A 24710-nucleotide genomic window follows, 5' to 3' on the forward strand; every position below is an offset into this window, starting at 1 on the left:
TATCTATATACAAAGATATTATATAAATGAACAACTATATTTAAAGTGTACTGCCACGCGGCACTCATCATTAGAAGGGGAGGGGAATCGGCATTGGAGTGAATAAATAAAACAAATGTAAAAAACAAACGGCATTGGAGGAGTAGAAGAGAAGAGAAAGTAGGAAAGTTAAACGGCTAACATTGTGAAAAAAAAAAGGAAAAAACATCAACAACCTTTGAATAGCGGAGGGGGAACGTTCTAAGCTGCTGCCCATTCTACACTCCAAGTCTTGATTTGTTATTTTCCAACAACAGTGCAGTGTGAAGCACTGCTGTGCCGTACGCCTGGTGAATGTGGACTCTCTCTCTCTCTCTCTCTCCGCCTTACACTTTACACTCTCCTCAGTGTTGGCTTGCTCCCATTTCTGACCCGTGCTTTACTGTTACGTTGTATGTCATTATTATTATTATTATTATTATTATGACCGTGTTGTTTATCTGTCTCATCTCATGGCCTCTGGGTTGAAAATAATGTACAGGGAGGGAAACTGTGAGTTTTTGTGTTGATCATGTGATCTTTGCCTGCTCTTTTGTGCCATTTCCCCACATGTGACAGCGTTCTGCCAACGCACGTTTAGAAAGTCTCGCTGTCCCCAATGTGCCAATTGGCCCCACTCGCACACCGGTCACACACATGCTTGTCATTTGAAATGAAAAAAAAGGTTAAAGGTAAAAAGCCAAGCAGCAGAGGCGGATGTCTATATACCTCTGTATGCCATAATAACCTGGCCCTTTAAAACACTCACCCCTAACCAAACATGTACTTACTGTACTGTAATACACACACACACAAACACACGCACACACTGCAAGATAATGTTCTTACCATACCTGTGCTCTTGATGGATCTTGATTGACAAACTAATGACTGGACACTAAGGCCATTGTAAAGACGTTGCACAGTCACTTTTTTTTGTTTTGTTTTTACTTCGACAATGACAGTTGAAGTAGGTGGTCAGATAGGTCTGTATAAAATGATTACTCTTATTTTATTTTCTCATGTTTTGACTTGATTTGTCTCCTTGCCTTCGTCACAGCCTCTGTGTCCTTGTGTGTGTGTGGCCACACATTGAAAGGTTATGATGGGTCGCTGCCATCAAGATAATTGATGTATTCTGTTGGTGGGAGGGGTTGTGGGGTGTGAGGGATTTATTTGTATTTGGTTGCCATAAGTTAAAATAATGAAGGAAGCTGCCATTATTATTATTATTATTATTATTATTATTGTCTAGATGTAGGTTTGCGTGCCATCACTGAAACTCATGCTGTTGGCAGAGTAGAACCCTGGCAAGTGTGTGTGTGTGTGTGTGTGTGTGTGTGGAAAGAGGGTTGTGGAGGAAGGTGGTGTGCCCTCAAATCTCATGGGCTGGTTACAGTAGGCTACACACATACACACACACACACACACACACACACATCATAGAGCTTTAATGTAGGGATCTCAAGTTTAGATGTACAGAGGAGGATCTGAATGTCTCGTTTGGAGCCAACTATTATGATGATCAGTTTTCATTTTATGTTTTTACTTTGTTTGGGATATCAATAAAGCATTCCTTAAAATAATTGGCTGTCATTGTGTTCATTAGTCTTTCTTTCTTTTTTTTTCTTTCTGTCTTTGTCTTTCAAATGTGTTCACATTTGACTGATGCATTACACACTTCAGTGTGCAGCTAAAAATGACAGAATATCTGTGTAAACACGTAAATGTTCTTTGGCATGAATAAAGTATTTACTATTATACTGTAATAAACATTGATCTCTCAAACACAACAAATCTGGTGTATGTGTTTGTACACACGATGGCGTCCTTTTCCAAGCTATTGTGCAAAGGAAACTTGATTCATAGTGATTGACATTGGGAATTCAGAGAAGACTCTTTCTGAGAACATCGTTAATTGAAACAGAAGTGTTTGGGAAGCGTATAGACTAACTAGTGTCATGAATTATACTTTAACGTATTGATTTGTCTTTTAAAAACTTGAACAAATAACGCAATTGAAGCAGTCCAGTTTTAGGTAGGCTGTTTGTCCACGTGGGGGCGTGCTTTTTAAGGCGCTGTGGTTAACAAGACAACCTTGCATTTCACACAAATAAAAGGTTAATTTCAAAATTACATCTTGAAATGGATGCATAACATTTAGGCTACGCTACACCGTCCATTACCTCATCATATCCAGCCTAACATAACAATGCATTTGGCATTACATTTTATATCGGGGAGACAGAGAAAAGTAATAACATTTTAGATAGTAGGCCTAGACTGCTATGAAAACGTTTCAGTTCTATCATTCGAATTATAATGCCTACCATTTGTAATAATTTGTTCGTGACCGAATCCACGCATGTAACTTGTGCGATGGAAGCGGGTGGAGAAATAAAACGTCTCTTCCCTGACCGGGAATCGAACCCGGGCCGCGGCGGTGAGAGCGCCGAATCCTAACCACTAGACCACCAGGGAGACTGATCACGAATGTGAAAAATATGTATATAATATGGGCATTCTGCTCGTTCAACAACATTAAGCTTTTTAACTGAATCATTTTGATATTGTTTGCAGGGAGCATGCCTGTGTTCTCTGAAGCATTACAGCAGCAAAGCGAGTCACGGCTCAATGTTACACAGATAATGTAGCCTGCCCTAAGTGTGCGCATGTCAGTTCTCTCAAATAGGCCTAGGCTACTACAACAGATAAACCAACAGTCCTAACTCCTAAGCATTGATATAGCCTATTTAACATTTATTTAAGGTTATTGTTTAAGTTAAACATCCATGAAGGCCTAATGCTAGGATCGTTCTGTTTTGTGAAACGGAAAACACGTGCGACATTGTTTCAACGTTTTGTTCCACTTGTTACAATGTCAAACACGTTGTAAAAAAAAAAAAAGCCACATTAGTGACACTGCCAACTCGCTCACGTTGTTTAGGCTGCGTGCCTTCACCCCGTCCTAGTGTTTTTCCTTCAGAGAGCGACAGCTGTTATCCCCATTTGTTTGTCAACGACATCGGTACTTAAAAGTTGTCACGGTTGTTGGTGGGGAGAGTATTTTCCTGACAGCCATTGGCCTGCACGAGCAAGTTTCGCACCTCCCCGTAGGAGGATCACAGCCGTGACGTCACCAGGTCGACTCTTTAAAGCCCCTCGTCCTTCGAATCCAGTTATAACCAGTGGCCAGCTCTACAGCCAGACTCGGACCTACAAGGTCTCACCCGACTCATCCCACAAATGGGCCCCGTCGCTTAACGTCTACCCGCCGAATACCGACCGTCATCCTTCATCCAAGCTGGGGTTTTCATCTCATCACCCAACACCACATCTAAAAGGTAAGCCTAAGGATGAACTTAACAGGCTCGTTCATGTATACAGTAGGCCTATTGCCATTGATGGCCATCATCTTCAGTTCAGTGAAATGATGGCGAGAAGAAACAGCGTTATTAGACTAAGCATTGGGTCTAGGCTACATTTCCGGACCCAGTTGTGTAGGCTAATGGACTTTCCAGTTAGTTCTCTGTGCACTGATGTCACATGCACAGGTGAAACAAACAATGTTAACCACTGCCACTGTAATAGATGCCCTAAGAGCTCCTATATTAAGAGCTGGCCTAGGCTATTAGGCTACTGGAACTTGTCCTCAATTTCTGAGGCCATTTCAACATTAGGCTGTTTGCATGTTGAGCCATTCAAGTCAGCTAAAACGGGAAGTCATTCTTTTCCATTTCTTTCTTTTCACAGCTTGTAACCATAGTATGAATATCATTAGTCAGAGAACTATACCACGTTCGAATTACTCCTTACCCACCAGAGAAAAGTTGTTGTGAGGTAAGCAGCACCCAAGTGCTGAAGAGCAGCATGTGCATGTTTTTCTCTAGTTCTATCGCCGTACTCCTCTTTGGCACAAGAGCGACGGCAGCCTGGCATGGCATCCAGAGCATCACATCACGTGTGTGTGCAGCTGTGCAAGTGTTCTTTACTGTTTCTGGCTGGCACGTGGGCAAGAACATACAAGGCACATGTGCCGTGCGGGAACATAAAAGCATGGTGTTCTTTGGGCAACGCACAATTTTCCTCTTGCAGATTGCAGTCATTGTATGAGCATACGATCTCTATTCAGCGTTTGGAGTATCCCTGAGGTGCGCTGTAGGCGGCTACAGGCAGGTATTAGCGCGCACGCAGGTAGAACATGTAAATCCCTCTGGCAATCTGGAACCAGGGAGCCTGCCTCCTGCGTCTGGCGTCCTTTCTACAGTCAGAATGACCTTGCCGAGTCGAATGGGCTACATGCGAAATGGTTCCAATTGAAATAAAACTCGACATTGCATTAGTTGGCAAGTCACTTGCATAAAAATAATTGTTGTTGCAATAACAATAGTAATAACAATAATATGTATAATAATAATAATGATAGGCTACATGTATCTGTATTGCACACTTCATACAAAATACTACTGTCTCAAAGTATTCTATGCATCTATGTGTCTCAAAGTGCTCCAACATTTTGGCAAGAGCATATGCTGGTGACTCATGTGTGCATACTTACACAGTCGGTAGTGGTCGCGGTTTTGAAATATCTGTGGTGCTGTTTTGGTGGCAGTGTATAGCAGTCATGCCCAAACAGCTTTTGTGACCACATTGCACACAGATCCCTGGCATGATTCATGATTACTGACCTGACAGCATCCAAACTCTCTCTCTCACACACACACAGATACACACATGGACCCTCACACACACACACACACACACACACACAGCTTTGGCAATGCCGTCAGACTTTAGAGGGCACATCGGCAGCAAAGAGGGTAAAAATTGGAAACATGACGCCGCTCCCCAGCTGTCTGCCCATAACACACACTGCATTTTCTCAGTCAAATCAACACTCAGTGAGTTAAATGTAACACTAGTCCTACTCTTTAAGTGCAGATAAACACTTGCCAAATGTACTGTTTGCCAGAGACCCAACCCCAGTGCCTTGCCTCTGCCCCTGGTCCTGCCTGGTCCTGTCCCTGCCCCTGCCCTTGCCTCTAAGGCATGGCGAGGAATGCAGAGAAGGTCTGGAGACCACAGCAGGCCAGCAGCTTAAAGCTTACACACTCCTTAAGCTCACCTTAAGCAGACATAGCTTTGCAGTGTACTGTAACAGTGCGGCGATTACCTTATGGAAGAGTGAAAAGATAGGAGCTCACCCACCTCTGGGAAGCGATTGTCTTCTGTTAAGACCATAACTGGGAGACTAAGCAGGGGGTTCTTCTCCCTAGCCATAAAATGTTTAAAATAGTATAAACAGCTCAACCTCAACTTTCAAAGCTATTTTTTAAATGTAAGTATCATTCCTATATGCAGTTATTAGAGTAGAGTAACTGTATTGATCCCTGGGGGGGAATTAAGGTGTCCGGTTATAATTATGTATCATGGCAGATTATTTCATTGCACAAAAGGAAGCATGTGTTGCATCACCTTTTCCCTGCTGCTTGTAGTTGCCCAAACATGCATGACAACTACACTTCTTTTTTCTCTATTCCACTTCTTAGATCCCCACAGCTTATATATAGCTTTCCTGTAACTCTCTGCTGTGTTACCGAAGTTGTGTCTAAAAAAATCACCTTTCTCTAACTACCGTATAGAACTGACTGATGTCGTTATGAAGGAACTTAATGCCTTGCCAGCGTGCTCCAGTGCTACATTGCATTGTTTTGACATTTTGTGGTATTCCAATCAGATAACTACTAATCAAATAAATAGATGGAATGGCACTCAACGTCTGCTTTAAAGCAACACTAAGTGGTTTTCATGTTCAGTTGCTGTACGGGGTGAGAGTGGAATTGTCTTCCTTACAACTCCATTCATCGGAGGCAGACCACTCCACCACCGAACTATTTGGCGTTATGGAACGCGGCAAAGCAAATTTGAACGTGCCTTTCACCCTGTCACACATGTAAGAACCATTTTAATGGTTTTGGACATGTTTATCTTAAGCCTCAAATGTTTGGGACATGCTTATCTTTAAGCCTCAAAAAAGTACTTAGTGTTGCTTTAAATAAACAAAATATCCTATTATGAGCTATGTTTAACTACATAAACAGACTTACTCATGTGGGTACATTTCTCTTTTGTTTGTCTTACAGCATTTCCATCTTTGCAAGGTTGACGTGTAAAGGTTAAAAAACAACAACAAAATGGCAGCAATTCCATCCAGCGGATCCCTCATCGCCACCCATGACTACTACCGTAGTAAGTACACTATCATAACAACTTATAGGTAGCACACTAGCCACTAGGATATTACCATAGCAACTTTCATTATTACCTATAACTACCGTTGGGAGTGCACTACATCTTATTATACCGCCGTAGTAACTCTGTGATGAAACGATACCATAAATTGATATCAGGAATGATATTTCCCTAGTAAGTGACACTACTGTATCAAGTATGCTAACTCACTATTAGAAACCTGGCCCAACTCCAGTCATATTGTATTATCGATTGTCATATGTCACATTGTCAATGTCTCACGGGCTGTTTGTGTATTGTGTTTCTCAGGGCGCATAGGATCTACATCCAGCAACAGCTCCTGTGGCAGTGCGGAGTACTCAGGGGAGGTGATTCCTCACCCACCAGGTGAGAAACATCCCAGCATTTAATAGAATAGAGTGCTACTATTCACACATACACATACCATACACATTCACAATGAGATTTTGCTTGATCGCTGAAGGTTATTCTTGGCTAGCAGGTGTGGCTTGGTAAATGTTGTTAGCTGTAGCAGGAGTGGTATGCTAAATTCTGTGCCTGTTGTGTTTTGCAGGTGTGGCCAGGCAAGACTCAGGCCACTGGTGGTCCTCCTTCTTCTTTGGCAAGCAGTCTCAGCCTGGCATGCCCGGCGCAGCCAAGTGAGTTTCTATTCCCATCACTCCTGGGGTCACGTAGAACATGTTCAGTCTACTATTTTAGGTGGCCTGGCCTCTTTGTGCAGATGGGCCCGCCAGTAGCCCCATTCACTGTTGCTGGGAAAAACATGTGTAACAGATTAAGACTTGGATCATTACCATTTTGGTGACAATTAGGTTATAACAGAAGGTCTGCACATTCGGGTGGTTTTAGTGAGATACTGACCACTTCTGGGAAGTGAGAGCTAAAGTTAAACTCAACGCTAATTTAAACTAAAGAGAAATTTGAGCCAACAGCAATCACAATGCAGCTAATTCAGCTAAAACCAAAATGAAATGTGAACATAGGAGTTTGGGGCCTAACAAATCTCACAAAACTCAATATTTGCATATGCACATAGAGGTTACTATTTAGTATTTTCCGGCATCGGTGTACAGTGTACTGTATGTAAGTCACCTTGGGCAGTAGAGCTGATGGTGATTGTGCTTCTGTTTTGCAGCGCCGGCTCGTACACGGTTTCCAATGGGCAGATCACCTGCGTTGCCAGGGAGATGGTGTTGAAGAGGCAGCTGAGCGAGACCAGCGACTCTGGGAAGGCGGAGGCCGGACCTGCCCCCTCTCCTTGAGGACGTTTAACAACGCCCACACCCCCACCACCCCAACTCACCTGACCCCTCTCCTTGAGGACGTTTAACAACGCCCACACTCCCACCACCACAACTCACCTGCCCCCTCTCCTTGAAGACTTTTAACCCCTAACCCTTCTCACCAACCTGCCTACCTGCCCCCAAACTCACCTGTATTTCAGACCCCCCCCTCCCAATACCCCACTCTCCTGCTCCTCCATGACCCCATCGTCCATCTCACCCTCTGTCCTCCCTGAGCCCTGTACCAGCCTTGCACCCTCCATCTTCCTTTCCTGATCCAAGACCGCTTGACTCCATTTTGAGCAGTGCTGCTCCATAACAGCTCACCTGCAGGACCCCTCCCCTGTCCACCCTCCGTTTAACCCTCATACCCTGGAATGGATGATGGCTTTGCCCCATGCTGGGACTCCCTGAAACCATGACCACTAACCACCCCACCCCCACCACACCACCACCTGCTGAATCCCGACCCTCACCTGTGCTCCGACAACCCTCACCCCCCTCTCCCAGATGCCCCCCCCCCCCCCCTCTATAAAGACTATACCAGAGCTCTCGAACCCGTCCCACAAGGCCAGATGCCCTCCCAGCAGGGAAACCACCATGGCAACGAGAGCTCTGCGATTTTAACTATTAATTATTTTTTTACTCTCTAGTCTGCTGTAACAGCATTTGTATGTATGTTTGTCCTTTGGTTTTTGTAAGTACTATCTAATATGTGAAAGAGGCCAAAAAAAGAGTTGTTTGTTATTCGAGGCTTGAAGCCCTATAGAAGAAAATCCTGTTTGTTACTGTGCTTTTACTGTCATCCTGCTTGCGTTGAATAAAAGAAAGCTGCTTTTGAAACAGATGTTGTGAAGTATCATCTTTTCAGGGCAAATCGATGTCCAGATTATTGTGCATTCACCTATACAGTAGATTTCAATGCCGATTGCAGCACATGCCTTCTTGCAGGTTTAACATTTGTACACACACACACACACACAAACACTATTACTGAATGGTATACAAACTTACCATGACTTATGGTTGAAGTATCAGATATTTGTGTTTTTACAGAAAAGCGCTATATAAAACCTATGTATTATTATACTAATAATGTGCCATATTTAAGGAGTACTATCCCATATACACAATAGTAGTGAATTGCATGTGGTTGCCATAATCCATAATCAGTAGTTGTTAACAGGGGACTTTTGATGACAGCATTCTCTTAGTCATTACATTACACACCAATTGCACCAAACTAAGCTCACAGCCCTCCTCCTAATCCGCCATCTGAGAGCTCAGCTGAGTAATGCTCAGGTGTTGTTTGTCTCTGCTCTGGTCCTGTACTCTCGGCCAGCGTGTGTGTGGATTAGAGGTTGGGGACACGATTAGGGTTCAGACCGCTCACTAAGACCCTTTACATAACACCAACACACCTGTTGAGGAGGCTGAGACAGTAGTTGTTGTGCAGGGTTTGAATGGACACACTGCTAACTGCTGTGGCCAGATAAGACACAGGCTTACCTCAGGGTTTCACTATCCTCAAACACAAACTCTTTATGCCCCCTTGTCCCGGTCTTCCTTGATTGTCACAGGTTTTTTGTGGTCTGTCCAGATGGGACGCTGAAGAAGGCTTAGGCCAAAACAAACGTCTGTCTGTCATGCTGCTAACCTTGGATTAAACTACAGAAATTACACCCGAGAGTGTGCCATTTTTACTAAATATGAACTTTGCTGTTTGCTTGCACCCGAAGACCTTGTAAAAATATAGTTGGGAGCTGAGCGCACTTTCTCTTAAAAAAAGACTGTCCAGGGGGGAAAAATACTGTTTCCCTGGACAATGAATGGAGGGAGACATTGCAAGTGAAAAGATTGATCATTATGGAAATGTCCAGGGTTTTTGTCAGCCAGAGATGGCAACGAGACTCTGGTTGTCACACACAAGGGTGACCCGAGTCTAAACTGGGACTAGACTGGCTGATAGCCGTTCGTGTCCCCTGGAGGTGCAATACCTGGTTATACCCTACCTGCCAGGGACGGATTATGACTCCAAGGGCCCCCGGGTCAGACAGCAAGGAAGGGCCCCCCTCCATGGGTATTACTAGTTTCGAAAAAGATTCAGGGTTTTAGGCCAGAAATAAGAGAAACCTATTTTGGGGGTTCTGCGATTTGTCTCCCAAGAAAACATTTAAATACAGTTGTTAAAAGTGTAATACCGGTATGTAACGCAATGTGACAATGGTAATATAGAGGCTTGGGCTTCAGGGCCCCCTTGGTTCTTGGGCCCCTGAGCCTGGGCCCGGTAGGCCCATGCAGTAAACCATCCTCTCTACCTGTGTGCCTTTAAGAGGCTTGAGGATGACTGTTATTTTCTTCTCCGAGAGTACATCCCTTACGTAAAAAACCTCACCTCCACTCACCAAACACTTGTGTGCACCCTAAAGACTCTTACAGTACATCCCCTCTTATATGTAAGACATTGGTCTGCACTGTGGCTGTGCTTACTTTGTTAGGCCCACAGTCTTGTTTACTCTCTGCTTCTCTGCATATACATATATGTAGCCTGAGAACATCCTAGCTGGACAGTATTGTAAAAGCATAATAACTATTTACAGTATGCATCCACTACTTCATGTAATGCAAGATCATGGTGAATGAATGAATACAAGACTACATGTTAGAATGAATGACTGGCTGACTGAAGAATGAAAGAATTAGCTAATTAGTTAATGATGCATGAGTGGATAAATAATAATAAAAAAGATAGATTAAATAAAACATTAAATAATGAACAAATGTATGAAAGTGAATAAATGAATGGATGAGTTGCTGCATGAATGAATGAATGAATGAATGAATGAATGAATGAATGAATGAATGAATGAAAGAATGAATGGACAAGTGTTTGAATGAATGACTGAATGAAGGTGAATGACAGAAGGTGCTGTGTAATGTCAGGTGGCGTGTAGTGGCCGTTCTCCCCTCATCTCTTTCCCATCTGGAGCCAGGTGATCTGGATTCAGCCAGCTGAGCCAAAAATAGAAATAAACGGCGAGCCATGTGAAAGGGCAAAGGCTTGATTTCAGGAGGAGAGAGGCGGCGCCGGTCCAGGAGTCCAGTGCCACCATCCGTCCGGCTCATGGTAAAGGGATGGACGGCCAGACAGACAAGAAAGACAGACAAGAGAAGAAGATGCGTGTCAGCTGTTTCTTAACCGCTTAGTGCAGAGCATCTGTTATAACCTTATTGTCACCAAAATGTCAATGACCAAGTGTGAATCGGTTACCTAAGACTCAATGCATTGTCATAGCAATGACGTTATTATGTAGCTGAGTGTTTTCGGCAAAGAGTGAACAGGCCTGTCGACGGGACCATCTGCAGTCAGAGGCTACGCAAGCTTGTGCCAGATCCAACTCATGGGTGTGACTCAGCAGGACAACTAACGAGCAAATCAAAGAGCTGTGTCAAGCACAGGAAATGGGGAGCGGCTCTTACTGTTCCTGTTCTTGTGATGGCTGCAAACATCGGCCTCTATTGTTCTGAAAAAATGACTGTTGTATCTTACGTAACTCTTCATTGGACATTGGGTAAAAAGGAGGGCAAGACAAAATTGCACAGAATGACTAGATATACGTACACGTAATATAAAGCCGTACGTACGTACGTACGTACACGCAATATAAAGCCTTGCTGATTAAATATACATACTAAATAAATACATACATACATAGTGTTTAGGGCATTGTTTCATGAGTTAAGCTGAGTTGTAAGGTTTGACTTTTGACCATGAGGAAGCATTGGCCTCTACTGTTTTGCAACAATGACTGTTGTAACTAATCTCTTGAAAAGGTTTTGCCAACTTTCCATGAAGCAAGACATGGATACATAACTGCAATAGACACATACATGCAATAAATGACTAAATACATATTTACAATGCACATTCAAGTGAAGTGAAGTCTACATTTACAATTGTAGCCTTGGTGACTTTTTTATACTCTAAATAGACAGATTTCAGAGCATTGTTTCATAAGTTCAACCGAATTGTATGTAAGACTTGACTTTTGAAACATGGGGAAAACTGTGACATAAGCACTCTGCCAGATCTGGTATTGTCCTGTTCTCATTGTTGTATCATTTTCTGACCTCGTCTTCACTCCCCTTTCCCCTCAAACATACATACCCTTCATCTGTGACCTTGCCACAGAGTAGACTGCGGTCAGTCACAGATAAGACCCCCACACACACACACACACACACACACACACACACAGGAGCGCACACACACACACACACACACACACACACACACACACACACACACACACACACACACACACACACACACACACACACACACACACACACACACACACACACACACACACACAGAGTGTTCCCCACCGTTTGTTTGATTAAGCGGCAGCACTCTGTACCTCACGGTTTCTTTGAATCCGGAGTTTTTGTCCCGTAGCCTTTCCTCCCTTCAAAACATTGACATATCACCGACATGGTTTGTGCAACGTGTGCGGTTTTGTGAAAATCACCTGGGTCCAAATTTCACACACAACACTCAAATGAACGTAGGCCTATTTTACTGTAGATACACCACGCAAATGAACACATTTGAACACAACCAAATAAAGACCCAGACACCACACTTCATTCAAGGCAGGGCATTTCATACACACCATTTCAACAAACACATTTTTCAACCAACCATGAGCACATTTCATGCAACAACACCGATGTCTGTAACAAGTGACAGTGTTGTTTTCATGTCTGTGCTGATTTAAAGGATAATTCAAATATCATCCCCAAACGTAATTACTGTGTTATAAGGTGTCAGCTGATGTTGCATAAAATGTCTGGCATGATATTTGGAGTATGCTACTTTTTAAAATGTTAAACCAGGCTCCCTATAGAATGGTCGGGATCTTGGGAAGGACTTTAAAAAAAATGCTGTATTCTCAAGTACCGACAAGTTAAAGTATGAGCAATGCAACGGCATGTTGAAATTGGAATTCTGCTTGAAAGTCGGCCCTTCTATGATTACAAGATATGGGCAGCTGTTGTCTCATGTTCTTTGTTAGGACATCTGGTCATGGAATCGGTCAGAATCAATACGAGTCGTGGAATCAAGTCAGTCAGAAGGAAGAAGGAGGAAGGCACCTAGACAACCCAGTGCAAAATACCTGTGGGTGCATTTCCATCAAATATTTTGCCAGGTGGTGAACTGCTTTGAATTGAGGTACTTACACAACTCCACCCTCTGATGAACAGTTGTGCCGCAGGTGACAGGTGTCCTGTGCCACATATCTGACGTGATTCAGAGTCTATCGTTGGCCTTTATGGGGAAGGCCATGTTATGAAAACATGCTGTTGGCAGCAGTGGAGTAATGCTATTGGGCATGGGGCCCAGTTGAATGCCCTATATTTTGATGGCAGGACTGGCAATGTTCAAATACCATAAGAGAAACACATTTGAACACTTCTGACAATACAACACCCAACTGGAGATGTTACATACAACACCCGCATGAACACACAGTAGAGTGCACCATACTCTGATGAACTGCCCCAGGTGTGCTGTGTCTCAGCTGATGTAGATTCCATCATTTGGCCTATAACGTCTCACTAGAAAACTTCTCACTTGGGTTTCTCACTTGGAAAGTTCCATTGGCAGCACACAGTGCGCATAAGCCAATTTCTAACTCAACAGTCAGGTGCCCCAATACGATAAATCATACTAACAAAATGCACCATGAATGGGGACCCAAGTTCGTATACTGGCCGGGGTAATTTCTTAGCCCTACCCCATCTCTCTCTCCCAATACTGTCCTGTTAACAATTTTCACAATCCTGCTCAATAAAGGTACAAAAGTATTTTTAAAGGGTCCACTCTATAAGGGCTACATGTGTACTGCTGGGGAAGGTTTTTTCATGAGCACACACACACAGCTGAGGCAAATGGGATCGCCGGTGATCTCATTCACTATTTGCGGAAAAAAACGTACTATATCTATATCATACCAGCAATGCTATGGCATTACAGAGAGTCTTAAGTAGGACATTAAGACATGTTCATTACCATTTTGGTGACAATAAGGTATAACAGTGGAACTGCATGAAAGGGTTAATGGTTAGGGATTCGGCCTTGGGATGCGGCAGGAATACTGTGTGTCCGCTGACCATAGACCACAATCAAAACAACTGAGTCAGCCAACTGAGTCTAACCACCATCTAAACCATGTTAGCTGTAAAACCCAATTACTATCAGCTCTTACAGGCCTTCTTAGACTATTCTATTCTATTCTGCTCTGTTCTATTCTATTCTATTCTATTCTATTCTATTCTATTCTATTCTATTCTATTCTATTCTATTCTGTTATGCTATATTCTATTCTATTCTATTCTATTCTATTCTATTCTATTCTATTCTATTCTATTCTATTCTATTCTATTCTATTCTATTCTATTCTATTCTGTTATATTCTATTTTACAAAGTATTCTGTTCTACTCTATTCTGTTATTGTCCTTTTACAATGACAAGGTTTAGAGTTGTGTCTTTGTTTAAGTGGAGAGAGCAATACTCCACAGAAAGTTACGCTATTCTTATCAATATCTGTACCTACTTTCAGCTTTGTGCATGCTGAGGGGGTGGTGGGGTTGGAAGGGGTGTGAAGTATGTAGAGTTCAGAGGGGTTGTGCACGTGTATGTAAAAAACACATAGCCTGCTGTGTTCGTGTTCAGGAAGGTATCGTGAGGAGTTTTACAGTCATACCAAAGGGGCCTCCTGCTATGGTGAGAGTGGCATGTGTGTGTTGAGAGTGTTGACTAGGTGTGTGATCTATACAACAACAGTGCGAGAGCTCTCTCTCTCTCTCTGTGTATGTGTGTATGTGTGTGTGTTTGACATGGTATATATACATTCATTTTATTTTGGGAGAGGAGTTCCTGACCTGTCAAGTATGTAGGACACCTTTTCTCCCCTCAGCTGCCAACGGAAAGAGCATGGCCTAGTTACAATGTTGTTGTTATTATTATTATTATTATTATTATTATTATTATTATTATTATTATTATTATTATTATTATTATTATTACAGTTTTTCTCAATTGGTTTTGTACATTTCTCACAACAGAATAATGATTCTCAAAAGTCTTTGTTCAATCCTGACTTCCTGGCGTTACCTGTGCACATGGTCAAATCAGTTTCTCATTGTTTTCGGCATATAGCAAATGCTCTCGTCCACCATGCCATGGCTGTGTACAATTCTCAGTGATTTCGTACATTATCAATTGCTTTTGTCATATCACTCAAAAAGCTTTGTCACTGAATGCATGAAACTATCTCAATCTTATCTGATCAATGTAATATAAAACTGAATTTACAACATTTCCCATCCAATCTAAACAACATTTCGTTTCAGAAAAGATCCTCAAGAGTGTACTATTCAATTGACAACATGAAAAATTGATTTGACTAGCTTGTCCATACACTATTACACAATGACTAACCATTCTGCTGGCGCTGATACGTTCATGGACACTTGGTTTTGAAAGACAAATAAGGGTTTTGAGCAAGAGACTCGGTTTTGCAGGTTATCCACCGTGTTTTGCCATTTGTTAAAGCTGTTTTGAGAATGACTATTATGTTTTGCAAATTGCGAGAGAGATTCGAGAAATGTACAAAACCAATTGAGAAATACTGTATTATTGTTGTTGTTGTTGTTGTTGTTGTTGTTATAGCAGAATATTATTATTGTTATTACTATAACAGAATATTTATTCTTTATTCTTCACAAGGTCATGTGTCTTTCCTCTTCTGTTTGTCTGTGTGAAATAAGCATGATGTACTGCATTTTGTGGCAATAACAAATCACTTTGACCTCAACAGCTAGACTCATCCAAACCGCATTCCCTCATACACTCATACCAATGGCCAGAGCCAGAGCCACACACAAAAACAAGCACACATACAAAACCAAGCATACACAAACAGAAACACAAGGCCGCGAATGCACGCGCGCGTGCACATACACACACACACACACACACACACACACACACACACACACACACACACACACACACACACACACACACACACACACACACACACACACACACACACACACACACACACACACACTCACACACACACACACACGCCGACATGTACACACACGCCAAGGCCCGCTGACAGCTTTGGCTGGGACCAGGACAAAGTCATCTGAAAGGGCCCCCCACCCAATATACAATGTAATGAGAATCCAATTGTAGGCACCCTCTGTAATTGGGCCCGGGACAACTGTCCCCTTTTTCCCCCTCTGTCGGCTTCCCTGACACGCCAACGTGTACACACACGCTGTGTCACAGCGTCTGGAACATTCACGTTCACCTTTGTACACAGTAGCCCCAGCTCATCTCCCTGCTCTTACTGAAAAGGGAGTGTCCTGCTTTGCAGAGGGGTTGCTACTAGTCAAACTAGACAGACCGCTATGCTGGCTGGTATTGGGACATGCCCTCATTGACACAGACACACACTGACTGACTGGTGTGGATGCACTTGTGTACACATGCACGCACACACACACACATGCATGCACGCACAAGCGCGCGCACACACTCACACACACACGCACACATGCATGCACGCACAAGCGCGCACACACTCACACACGCACACACACACACAACCAACCAACCACCCATCCACCCACCCACCCACACACACACACACACACACACACACACACACACACACACACACACACACACACACACACACACACACACACACACACACACACACACACATACAGGCGGGAGGGTTTAGCAGGTCATTTTCAGCATACCTGAAATAAGCATGGTTTAAGAGGACCACCCTTTCCCTTGATGCTACAGCTATGAAAATAACACCAAAAAATTTGCTTTTTTGTAACTAAGATACATCCGAGTTAAAATTTTACATTTTACAGTCACAGTCTGAAATAGGATTTCTCTGACTTTTATATGGTTTAGGAGGACATGTCAGAATGCATGTTTGCAAGGTCATAAATGTTTATTAGGTCGGTGAGAATACACATACACAGATATGAAGAATATGTGGTTTAAAAGGACAAATGCAGATTAGAAGGTCGGTCCGAATACAATACACAGACATGGTTAGTATGTGTTACATTGGGTCATATGTGGTATATCAGGTCGGTCTGAATACAATACACAGACATGGTTAGTATGTGGTATATTGGGTCATATGTGGTATATCAGGTCGGTCTGAATACAATACACAGACATGGTTAGTATGTGGTATATTGGGTCATATGTGGTATATTAGAACAGTGTGGATACACGTGCACTGATATATTTCAAAGGATAAAAGTGGGAAAGGGTGTCCATCTTAACACAATACACAGAAAAGATATGAATGGTTAACGGGGCAAGTATTAGTATGTGGGCATGCACATCATACTGTATGTAAAGGGACCTGTGAGAAGGCACTCCCTGCCATCTCATAATCTCAACGATTTTAAATACTGGTGAACGTTTGTTTGATTAGTCTGGACTGTCCAGGAGCGCACACGCACATTCATTCACACACACACACACACACACACACACACACACACACACACACACACACACACACACACACACACACACACACATGAACAAGCGCACACAAGACCTCTCCGAGCCATCTCTCCTGTATGGCGTTCAGGCCGGCCAGAACAGAGCCGGTACCCGTGCTCGCACCAGTTACACTAAAGTGCTTATCTGTGAACTGGGCTCATACCGTGCTCTGAACTTTTCCCCCACGTGACTGACAGTCTCGTTGTCGTTTCAACTGTTCAACAGTTTCACAGTTCGCAATGGTGCCACTTATATGTTTGAATGACAAAAACTCAGAGTTACAGATGTGTTTTTGAAGAAGTGTCAAAAATCCCGCCAGCGGGATCTTAGACTCTAGAGGGTTAATGAACACATATTTCCCACAAATCAATACTTTTGCTGGCTGACTTTTGCAGTTGATATGTTGACCTTGTTTTATTGGCAATCTTATGCATGGATTAAGATTAAATGTTTTGAAAAGGGCAGCGTTTTGCTTTTATTCACAAAATAATGAATAGCACTGAGCTCTCTTTTGCTGATGAGTTAAACACATTTTATGCACGTTTCGACCTTGCCAACCCCATGGTGGCTGTCACTGAAGAGTCTAGTGGAACCTTTCATTATCAGTGAGAGTGATGTGAGGGGAGTGTTCAGAGGTGTACAGTAAATGGAAGAAAGGCAACAAGCCCTGATCATATTCCTGGCAGGGTTCTGAAATCCTGTGCTGATCAACTAGCCCCCGTATATGCTGAGATCTTTAATTTGTCACTTGCCCAAGCCGTTGTCCCATCTTGTTTTAAACACTCTATCATAGTTCCTGTGCCCAAGAACAGCAAGCCAGCAGGCCTGAATGACTATCGCCCAGTGGCCCTTACATCAGCAGTTATGAAGTGCTTTGAGAGGCTTGTGAAAAAACACATATGTGACACCCTGCCCAGTGCTTTCGATCCTCACCAATATTTCTATAGAGCAAACAGAAGCAGGGACGATGCCATCTTAAGCCTTCTACATACCACACTGTCCCACCTGGATGAGGGGAGGGGGAATTATGTTAGAATGCTGTTCATAGATTACAGTTCAGCATTCAACACCATTATCCCCCTGCGCCTGGCTGACAAGATGAGGGGGCTGGGACTCAACACACAGTTGTGCAATTGGGTGCTCAGCTTTCTCACTGATCGTCCTCAAGTGGTCAGAATAGGTGGAGGTGTCATTTCAAGTCAGCTGACCCTCAACATTGGCTCGCCCCAGGGCTGTGTTTTGAGCCCACTGCTCTATAACATCTACACACATGACTGTACAACCACCAGCAGCTCAAATTCCATCTTAAAGTTCGCTGACGACACCGTGGTGCTGGGTCTCATCTCAAACAACGAGACAGCTTACCTGAATGAGGTGGATGACCTTAACGTCAGCAAGACGAAAGAAATGGTTGTGGACTTCAGGAAGGTGCAGAGCAGGGCATACACGCCACTTACCATCAGTGGGGAGCCGGTGGAGAGGGTCTCAAATTACAAGTACCTGGGAGTACACCTGACTGAGGACCTCTCCTGGTCACAACACTCAACACCTGACAGCAAAATCCAGGCAGAGGCTGTACTTTCTCCGCCTACTGAGGAAGTTTAAGGTCTCCACTCCCATCCTGACCACCTTCTATTCATCAGCGGTGGAAAGTGTGTTAACAGGCTGTTTTACGGCCTGGTTTGGAAGCTGCACACAACAACAACAGAAGGACCTACAGAGAGTGGTGCGCTCTGCAGAGCGCTCTATCAAAGCCAACCTTCCAGGACTCTTGGGCCTTTACACTAAGAGAGTGGGAGCCAGGGCTAGGAAGATTATGCAGGATGTCTCACACCCCAACTCTTACATGTTCACCCTACTTAAGTCCTGCAGACGACTCAGAACCATTCAGGCCAGAACAGAGAGAATGAGGAAAAGTTTTTACCCCCAGGCAGTGCGACTGCTGAACAGAGACTTTTTTAAATAATAATTTTCTTTAACTTATTTCTCACCTTTTATTTCCTTTTTTACTTTACTTAATTTTTAATTTTTAATTTTTAATTTTTAAGATGCAGAGCTGATGACACCATCATCATTTCACTACAATTACCATGTATGTGACAAATAAAAGTACTTGAACTTGAACTTGAAAATAACAAGCGTCTCAACTTTTTTGGAATCTGCTTTTGTATATTTCAGTGTGGTGTCAGCTGTGTGTGTGTGTTAGCCTAGAAATCTAGACGCCCCTAGCGACCGCAAATTGAATTTGCTCCCGGGGGCAGTCTAGCGGACCCCGGTCGTTTTGCGAGGCTGAAAGTTATCCGATGACAGGGCCAATCAAATCGCGAGGGGGGCCGGGCTACCTAGTAAACAGGAAACTTTCTAAGAAGAAGCATGGTGTCCGTCCGTGCTACGTACAGCACGAAAGTGTTTACTTAATTTAAAAAGCCTGGATGATATTACATTTCGTGGCTGACATGGATTGATGTAATAATACACCATGAACTTATCGGACACAAATAGATCTCAACACATTACCATTTGATCATTCGATGTTTTAAACTAGCTCGGTAAGCTAAGTTGAGCATTTTACAGAACCAGATAATCACACGCTATTATCAGACCACTACTGTAGGTGTAGAATGAAATTGCTGCCCCAATTTCTAATAAGACATATGCCATTAAAACGAGACATTTGGGAGCTTTGAAAGTCTTTGAGTAGCTTACTGAATAGATGGGAATGACACCTAGTCTACCAAGCTAGTGGCTAGCTAACCTGTCGTCAACAACACAGAGCTAGGTATCCAGCCTTGTATTATATTCCTGCCCCAACTGTATAAGTGAAAACACGATTTATTAGGAAACTTGTTTGTGGCTGTGGTCATCACACGCATTCACTGCTACGACGGCTGGAAGTTGCCGCTTCACCTACAAAGAGGCCCTCGCTAGTGGCTAGCTAACCTGTCGTCAATAACAGAGCTAGGTATCCAGCCTTGTATTATATGCCTGCCCCAAATTCTAATAAGATCCATGTCATTAAAAACGAGACATTTGGGAGCTTTGAAAGTCTGTAAGTCGCTTACTAAATAGATGGGAATGACACCTAGTCTACCAAGCTAGCGGCTAGCCAACGTATCCAGCCATGTATTAGTTATGGGTATACAGCTAGCTAGCTAACACCGAACAAGCCATGTTGACAACAATCATAAATATAACCATTTAACAAGCCCCAAATTGCTCGACATTTCGCTGATTGATCAAGGAGGGCCATGTGGTTGAAAACGATGCATTTTTGAACTGTATAAGTGAAAACACGATTTATTAGGAAACTTGTTTGTGGCTGTGGTCATCACACACATTCACGGCTACGACGGCTCGAAGTTGCCGCTTCACCTACAAAGGGGCGTGTCGCGTGTACGTTGTGAAAGACAGCTGTGACGTTACACAGAAGTGTGTGGGGATTGGTTGTTCCACCATCCTATTGCGTGACGTTGAGTGCTGAAGCAACCGTTTATCCCACCCACACTGCCGCCCAGCCCTCCTAGACCCTGGTACAGCTTTTTGCTGTAGCTCGGAGAAGAACACTGGGCGCCACATGCATATTGCAGTGCTACAGACCACAACTGAAGTTTAGCTGTTAAGCCTGTAACGGTGCATTCTATTCGTATGATTTAATTTGGACATTATGGCTGAAGCGAGCGACCAACCGGAGCTACAAAATCCTCCCCCGTCGTTAAGATCACCCGTTTGGGAGCATTTCGGTTTCCCAGTGAAAACCTGCGACGGAAAAAAGTGGATAAAACGAAGGTGATATGTTGTCATTGTATTGGTGATGCCGGCTATACTGATGGCAGCACTTCAAACATGCTAACTCATCTGAGACGGCACCACCCAAGTGCTATTAGTTCTAGTTCTACCGGGACAAGAAAGAAAGCCCCCGTAGCGCAAACGCCACTGTTAGCTGCGTTCAAGCATCCTTTCAATCACAATTCCAACCGGGCTAAAGCCATTACAACATCCATTGGGGCTTTTATTGCATCGGATCTCAGACCCTATTCAGTTGTGATTGAACCACGATACAAAGTCGTCCACATTTCAGCCAGAAACTAATTCCAGACCTTTACAAACAAACCAAATCGGCTGTCCTTGAAGAGTTATCAAAAGCATGTGCAATAGCACTGACAACTGACGGATGGACATCCAGAGCTAACGAGAGCTACATAACAGTGACGGCCCATCCCATCACCCCGGAGTGGAATATAGCTAGCCAGGTCCTGCAATCGAGAGCTATGCACGAACAACACACTAGCGCTAACCTAGCTGAGGGGCTGAAGGAGGCTGTGTTGGAGTGGAATTTGGAGAGGCCAGGGACAACAATTGCCGTCACAACAGACAACGCCCGGAATAAAGTAAATGCTGTGATTGAAGCTGGAATGGGTCCCCAAATTGGGTGTTTCGCACACACCATTAATCTTGCTTCTCAGAAAGCCACAAGCCTCAACCAACTAGCCAGACTGCTAGGCAAAGTGAGACGCGTCGTGACATTCTTCCACCGTAGCCTAACAGCTGCACACATACTGGAGCGTAAACAAGAGATGCTTAGTCTGGCGAAACATTGTCTTATTCAGGACGTATCCACTCGATGGAATTCGAGCTACGATATGCTTGTAAAGTACCTGGAGCAACAGGCAGCAGTGTACACGGGACTGACAGAACAGCCTCTCAAGAAAAAGGACATCAGCACATTGTCTGACCAAGTGGTGAGAAGGGCTGAGGAAGTGATTGTCGTTCTGAAGCCATTAAAGACTCCCACAATAGTCATAAACCGAAGCTACACCTTCAGCATCCATGATCCTGCCCCTCAAAGCCACAGTTCTCCACTCTATGGAGCCAAATGATGGGGACAGCGCCATAGTGACCCAAGTCAAGGCTGCCATCAGGGAAAACCTGGAAGACAGGTACTCCTCTTGCCAAGACTTCCTCCACAAATGCACAGCCCTTGACCCGAGGATTAAATCTCTTCCTCATGTGGATGACGTCTGTTGTGACAGGATCTACAACAGTCTCAGCACTGAGATTGTGGCCATAGAAGAGGAGGTAATATGATAATAATAATAATAATAATAATAATAATAATAATAATAATAATAATAACAACAATAATAATTGACATGAGAATAAAATAATTTTTACATAAAATACGTTCCCATGTCCATTTGTATTGAAAATATTTGCACTTTTTTTATTTTACAGCATGAGGAGGCCAAAGGGACAGCAGCAGCTGCTTCACCCTCACACACATAACACCCAGAAGCATCTGAATCACCTCCTCCGGTCAAGAGGTCAGCGATGACCGAACTGTTTGGTGAGCTCTTCCAGACTGAGGTAGGAGACAAAAAGAATACTTTGCAGCAGGTCAAAAAAGAAGTTGCTGCATACAAGGCAGTGAGCAGCATTTCACTCGACTCTGACCCACTTCTATGGTGGAAGAACAATGAGTCCACATATCCCCTCATTGCCAAGCTAGCGAAGCACTACCTTGCCATTCCTGCTACCTCAGTCCTGAGTGAGAGGGTCTTTTCAACTGCTGGGGACATTGTAACTGCCAGCAGATCTGCTCTCACTGCTGACACTGTGGACAAACTGATTTTCTTGGCAAAAAATATGAAGGTTGAGTAAAATTGAATACTGTATCACTAGAATTCTGGAGCTGAGTACTGTACTTGTGGATTTTTTTGTTCACTGTTTGAGAGGAATTTATAATTTTCAATTTTAATATTTTAATTTGTAACATTGATAACCATTTGAGAATATTTGATTTAACTTAATGGTACCAAGCAGCACTTAGAATGTATTTACGGTTTCAGCTTGTATGTTGACAAGTTTTTGGTTAAATAAACAACATGCTGAGGAAGAAAATGGTTTTGCATTTTTTCCCATACCGCACCGAAAACGTACCGAACTGTGACCCCCCTATACCGAACCGTGATTTTTTTCGTAATGTTACACCCCTATTAGCTGTATAGAGAGAGGCGTGTATGAGAGGTGGCCTTACCACAGTGTCCTGTGTGAGGCGGTGAGAGGTAATTATCCCTTCATGGTGTAGCTACTGGTGGAATATGGAGCAGACATTAACAGCAGAGACAAGATCTTTGAGACCAGTGCTCTCGACAAGGCAGTTGAAGACTGCCATAAACTGCCGTGTCTGAGGATGTTACTGCAGCTGGGAGCTGATGTTAACGCATGCGACTACAACAGTAGGACTACTCTCATCCGTACCGTGTCTTACACAAGAAGTTGCCCATAACAACTTTGAAACCATCCTACTGCTGCTCGAACGAGGTGCCAGTGTGAATGCGGTGACCCATTTGTGGACAATGTGACGTCGTTGTTGGTGTGTTATCTGAAAGAGGGCTTAGATAACAAGGACGCTGAGGAGGCAGCTGCCGTCAGACGATATTGCACTCGCATAGCAAACATGCTATTGGACCACAGGGCTCAGATGTTTGCAGGAACGGGTGACTGGAGGAGTATTATTACCAACCACTCTCACTCAGCAAACTCTGCAGGCGGTTCATACACTAACTGCTGGCCCCGCTTCCACTGGAATCCAAAGTGGCGTTGTTGCCCCTCCTCCCATTGCTCCAGGACTTCCTGATTCCAGAAGTCAGCTTCCTGCGCTGGCCCAGCTGGGACAGCCTCCAGTGCCAAACCTGTCCAATCAGCAGATAAGAAGCAGCACGCCGAGCCGCCTGAATTGGAGAGAGCACATCACTGTCCTAAAAAGAAACCGAAACCTGAGGACCCAGATCTGAGAAGAAGACTGGGCGCCGCATGCACACTGCTGCGCTACAGGCCACAACTGAAGTTTAGCTGTATAGAGAGAGGCGTGTATGAGAGGTGGCCTTACCACAGTGTCCTGTGTGAGGCGGTGAGAGGTAATTATCCCTTCATGGTGTAGCTACTGGTGGAACATGGAGCAGACATTAACAGCAGAGACGAGATCTTTGAGACCAGTGCTCTCGACAAGGCAGTTGAAGACTTGCCTGATTTCCATAGACTTCAGAACTCGTACGAGATTCTGGTCTGACCTGGACAATAACGAATTGGGTTTCCAACGGGACTGGATAACCCGCCTCCCTTGGGTTGCTACTGGTTGAGCCCAGAAAGTGATCCATTTTTTTGCTCAATTTTTAACGAGAATTTCCCTTTGAACTCTTTCAATACCGTATCTACTGCTGTGGCAAAAGTTTGTCGCTGCTCAATTGTTGATACTGAATGAAGCGTTTCTGGTACAATCCATGGGTTGATTCGCAGTTCAACTACGTCACTGCCTTGAACATGCGCTCTACACTCGACGGTTGGAAATGCTGAAAGTTGATTGGTTCCCGACAAAGTGGGTGGGTTCCCGCTGTAGAGGGAAAGTTGGAAATGCTCCTCCTCAAGCTCCAGGCCCTAGTGTGTGTAGCTAAGCCGAACAGCGTTGTGTCACAGCTAGGGCGGAGCCCGGGTAGTTGAAGACTGCCATAAC

The 24710-nt window shown here is 43.8% G+C and overlaps 1 protein-coding gene and 1 non-coding gene across 3 annotated transcripts; one reads left to right on the forward strand and one right to left on the reverse strand.

Annotated features, from left to right (window-relative positions):
• Positions 1-2427: 2427 nt before the first annotated feature.
• On the reverse strand, positions 2428-2499 carry trnae-cuc (transfer RNA glutamic acid (anticodon CUC)). The gene has a single exon. It is a non-coding gene; the product is annotated as a tRNA-Glu (tRNA).
• A 682-nt stretch (positions 2500-3181) lies between these two features.
• Positions 3182-8417, forward strand: LOC134457350 (pancreatic progenitor cell differentiation and proliferation factor A-like). 2 transcript variants are annotated; one of them, XM_063209324.1, is made up of 6 exons: positions 3182-3362; positions 3772-3858; positions 6162-6267; positions 6580-6657; positions 6845-6929; positions 7427-8417. In XM_063209324.1, the coding sequence occupies exons 3-6, from the start codon at positions 6213-6215 to the stop codon at positions 7551-7553; spliced, it is 345 nt and encodes a 114-aa protein (XP_063065394.1). In that variant the 5' UTR covers positions 3182-3362; positions 3772-3858; positions 6162-6212; the 3' UTR covers positions 7554-8417. The 2 variants fall into 2 exon arrangements, with proteins under 2 accessions (XP_063065394.1, XP_063065395.1); XM_063209325.1 differs by lacking the exon at positions 3772-3858.
• Positions 8418-24710: the final 16293 nt, after the last annotated feature.

Source organism: Engraulis encrasicolus, chromosome 10 (assembly GCF_034702125.1).
Source record: "Engraulis encrasicolus isolate BLACKSEA-1 chromosome 10, IST_EnEncr_1.0, whole genome shotgun sequence".
Lineage (NCBI taxonomy): Eukaryota > Metazoa > Chordata > Actinopteri > Clupeiformes > Engraulidae > Engraulis > Engraulis encrasicolus.

Bases quoted from the DNA above. Each gene is read 5' to 3' on its own strand.
- LOC134457350 (XM_063209324.1), top strand. From the start codon at position 6,213: ATGGCAGCAATTCCATCCAGCGGATCCCTCATCGCCACCCATGACTAC. The intron at 6,268-6,579 runs GTAAGTACACTA...TGTGTTTCTCAG, and splicing joins CACCCATGACTACTACCGTA to GGCGCATAGGATCTACATCC. The intron at 6,930-7,426 runs GTGAGTTTCTAT...TCTGTTTTGCAG, and splicing joins GGCATGCCCGGCGCAGCCAA to CGCCGGCTCGTACACGGTTT.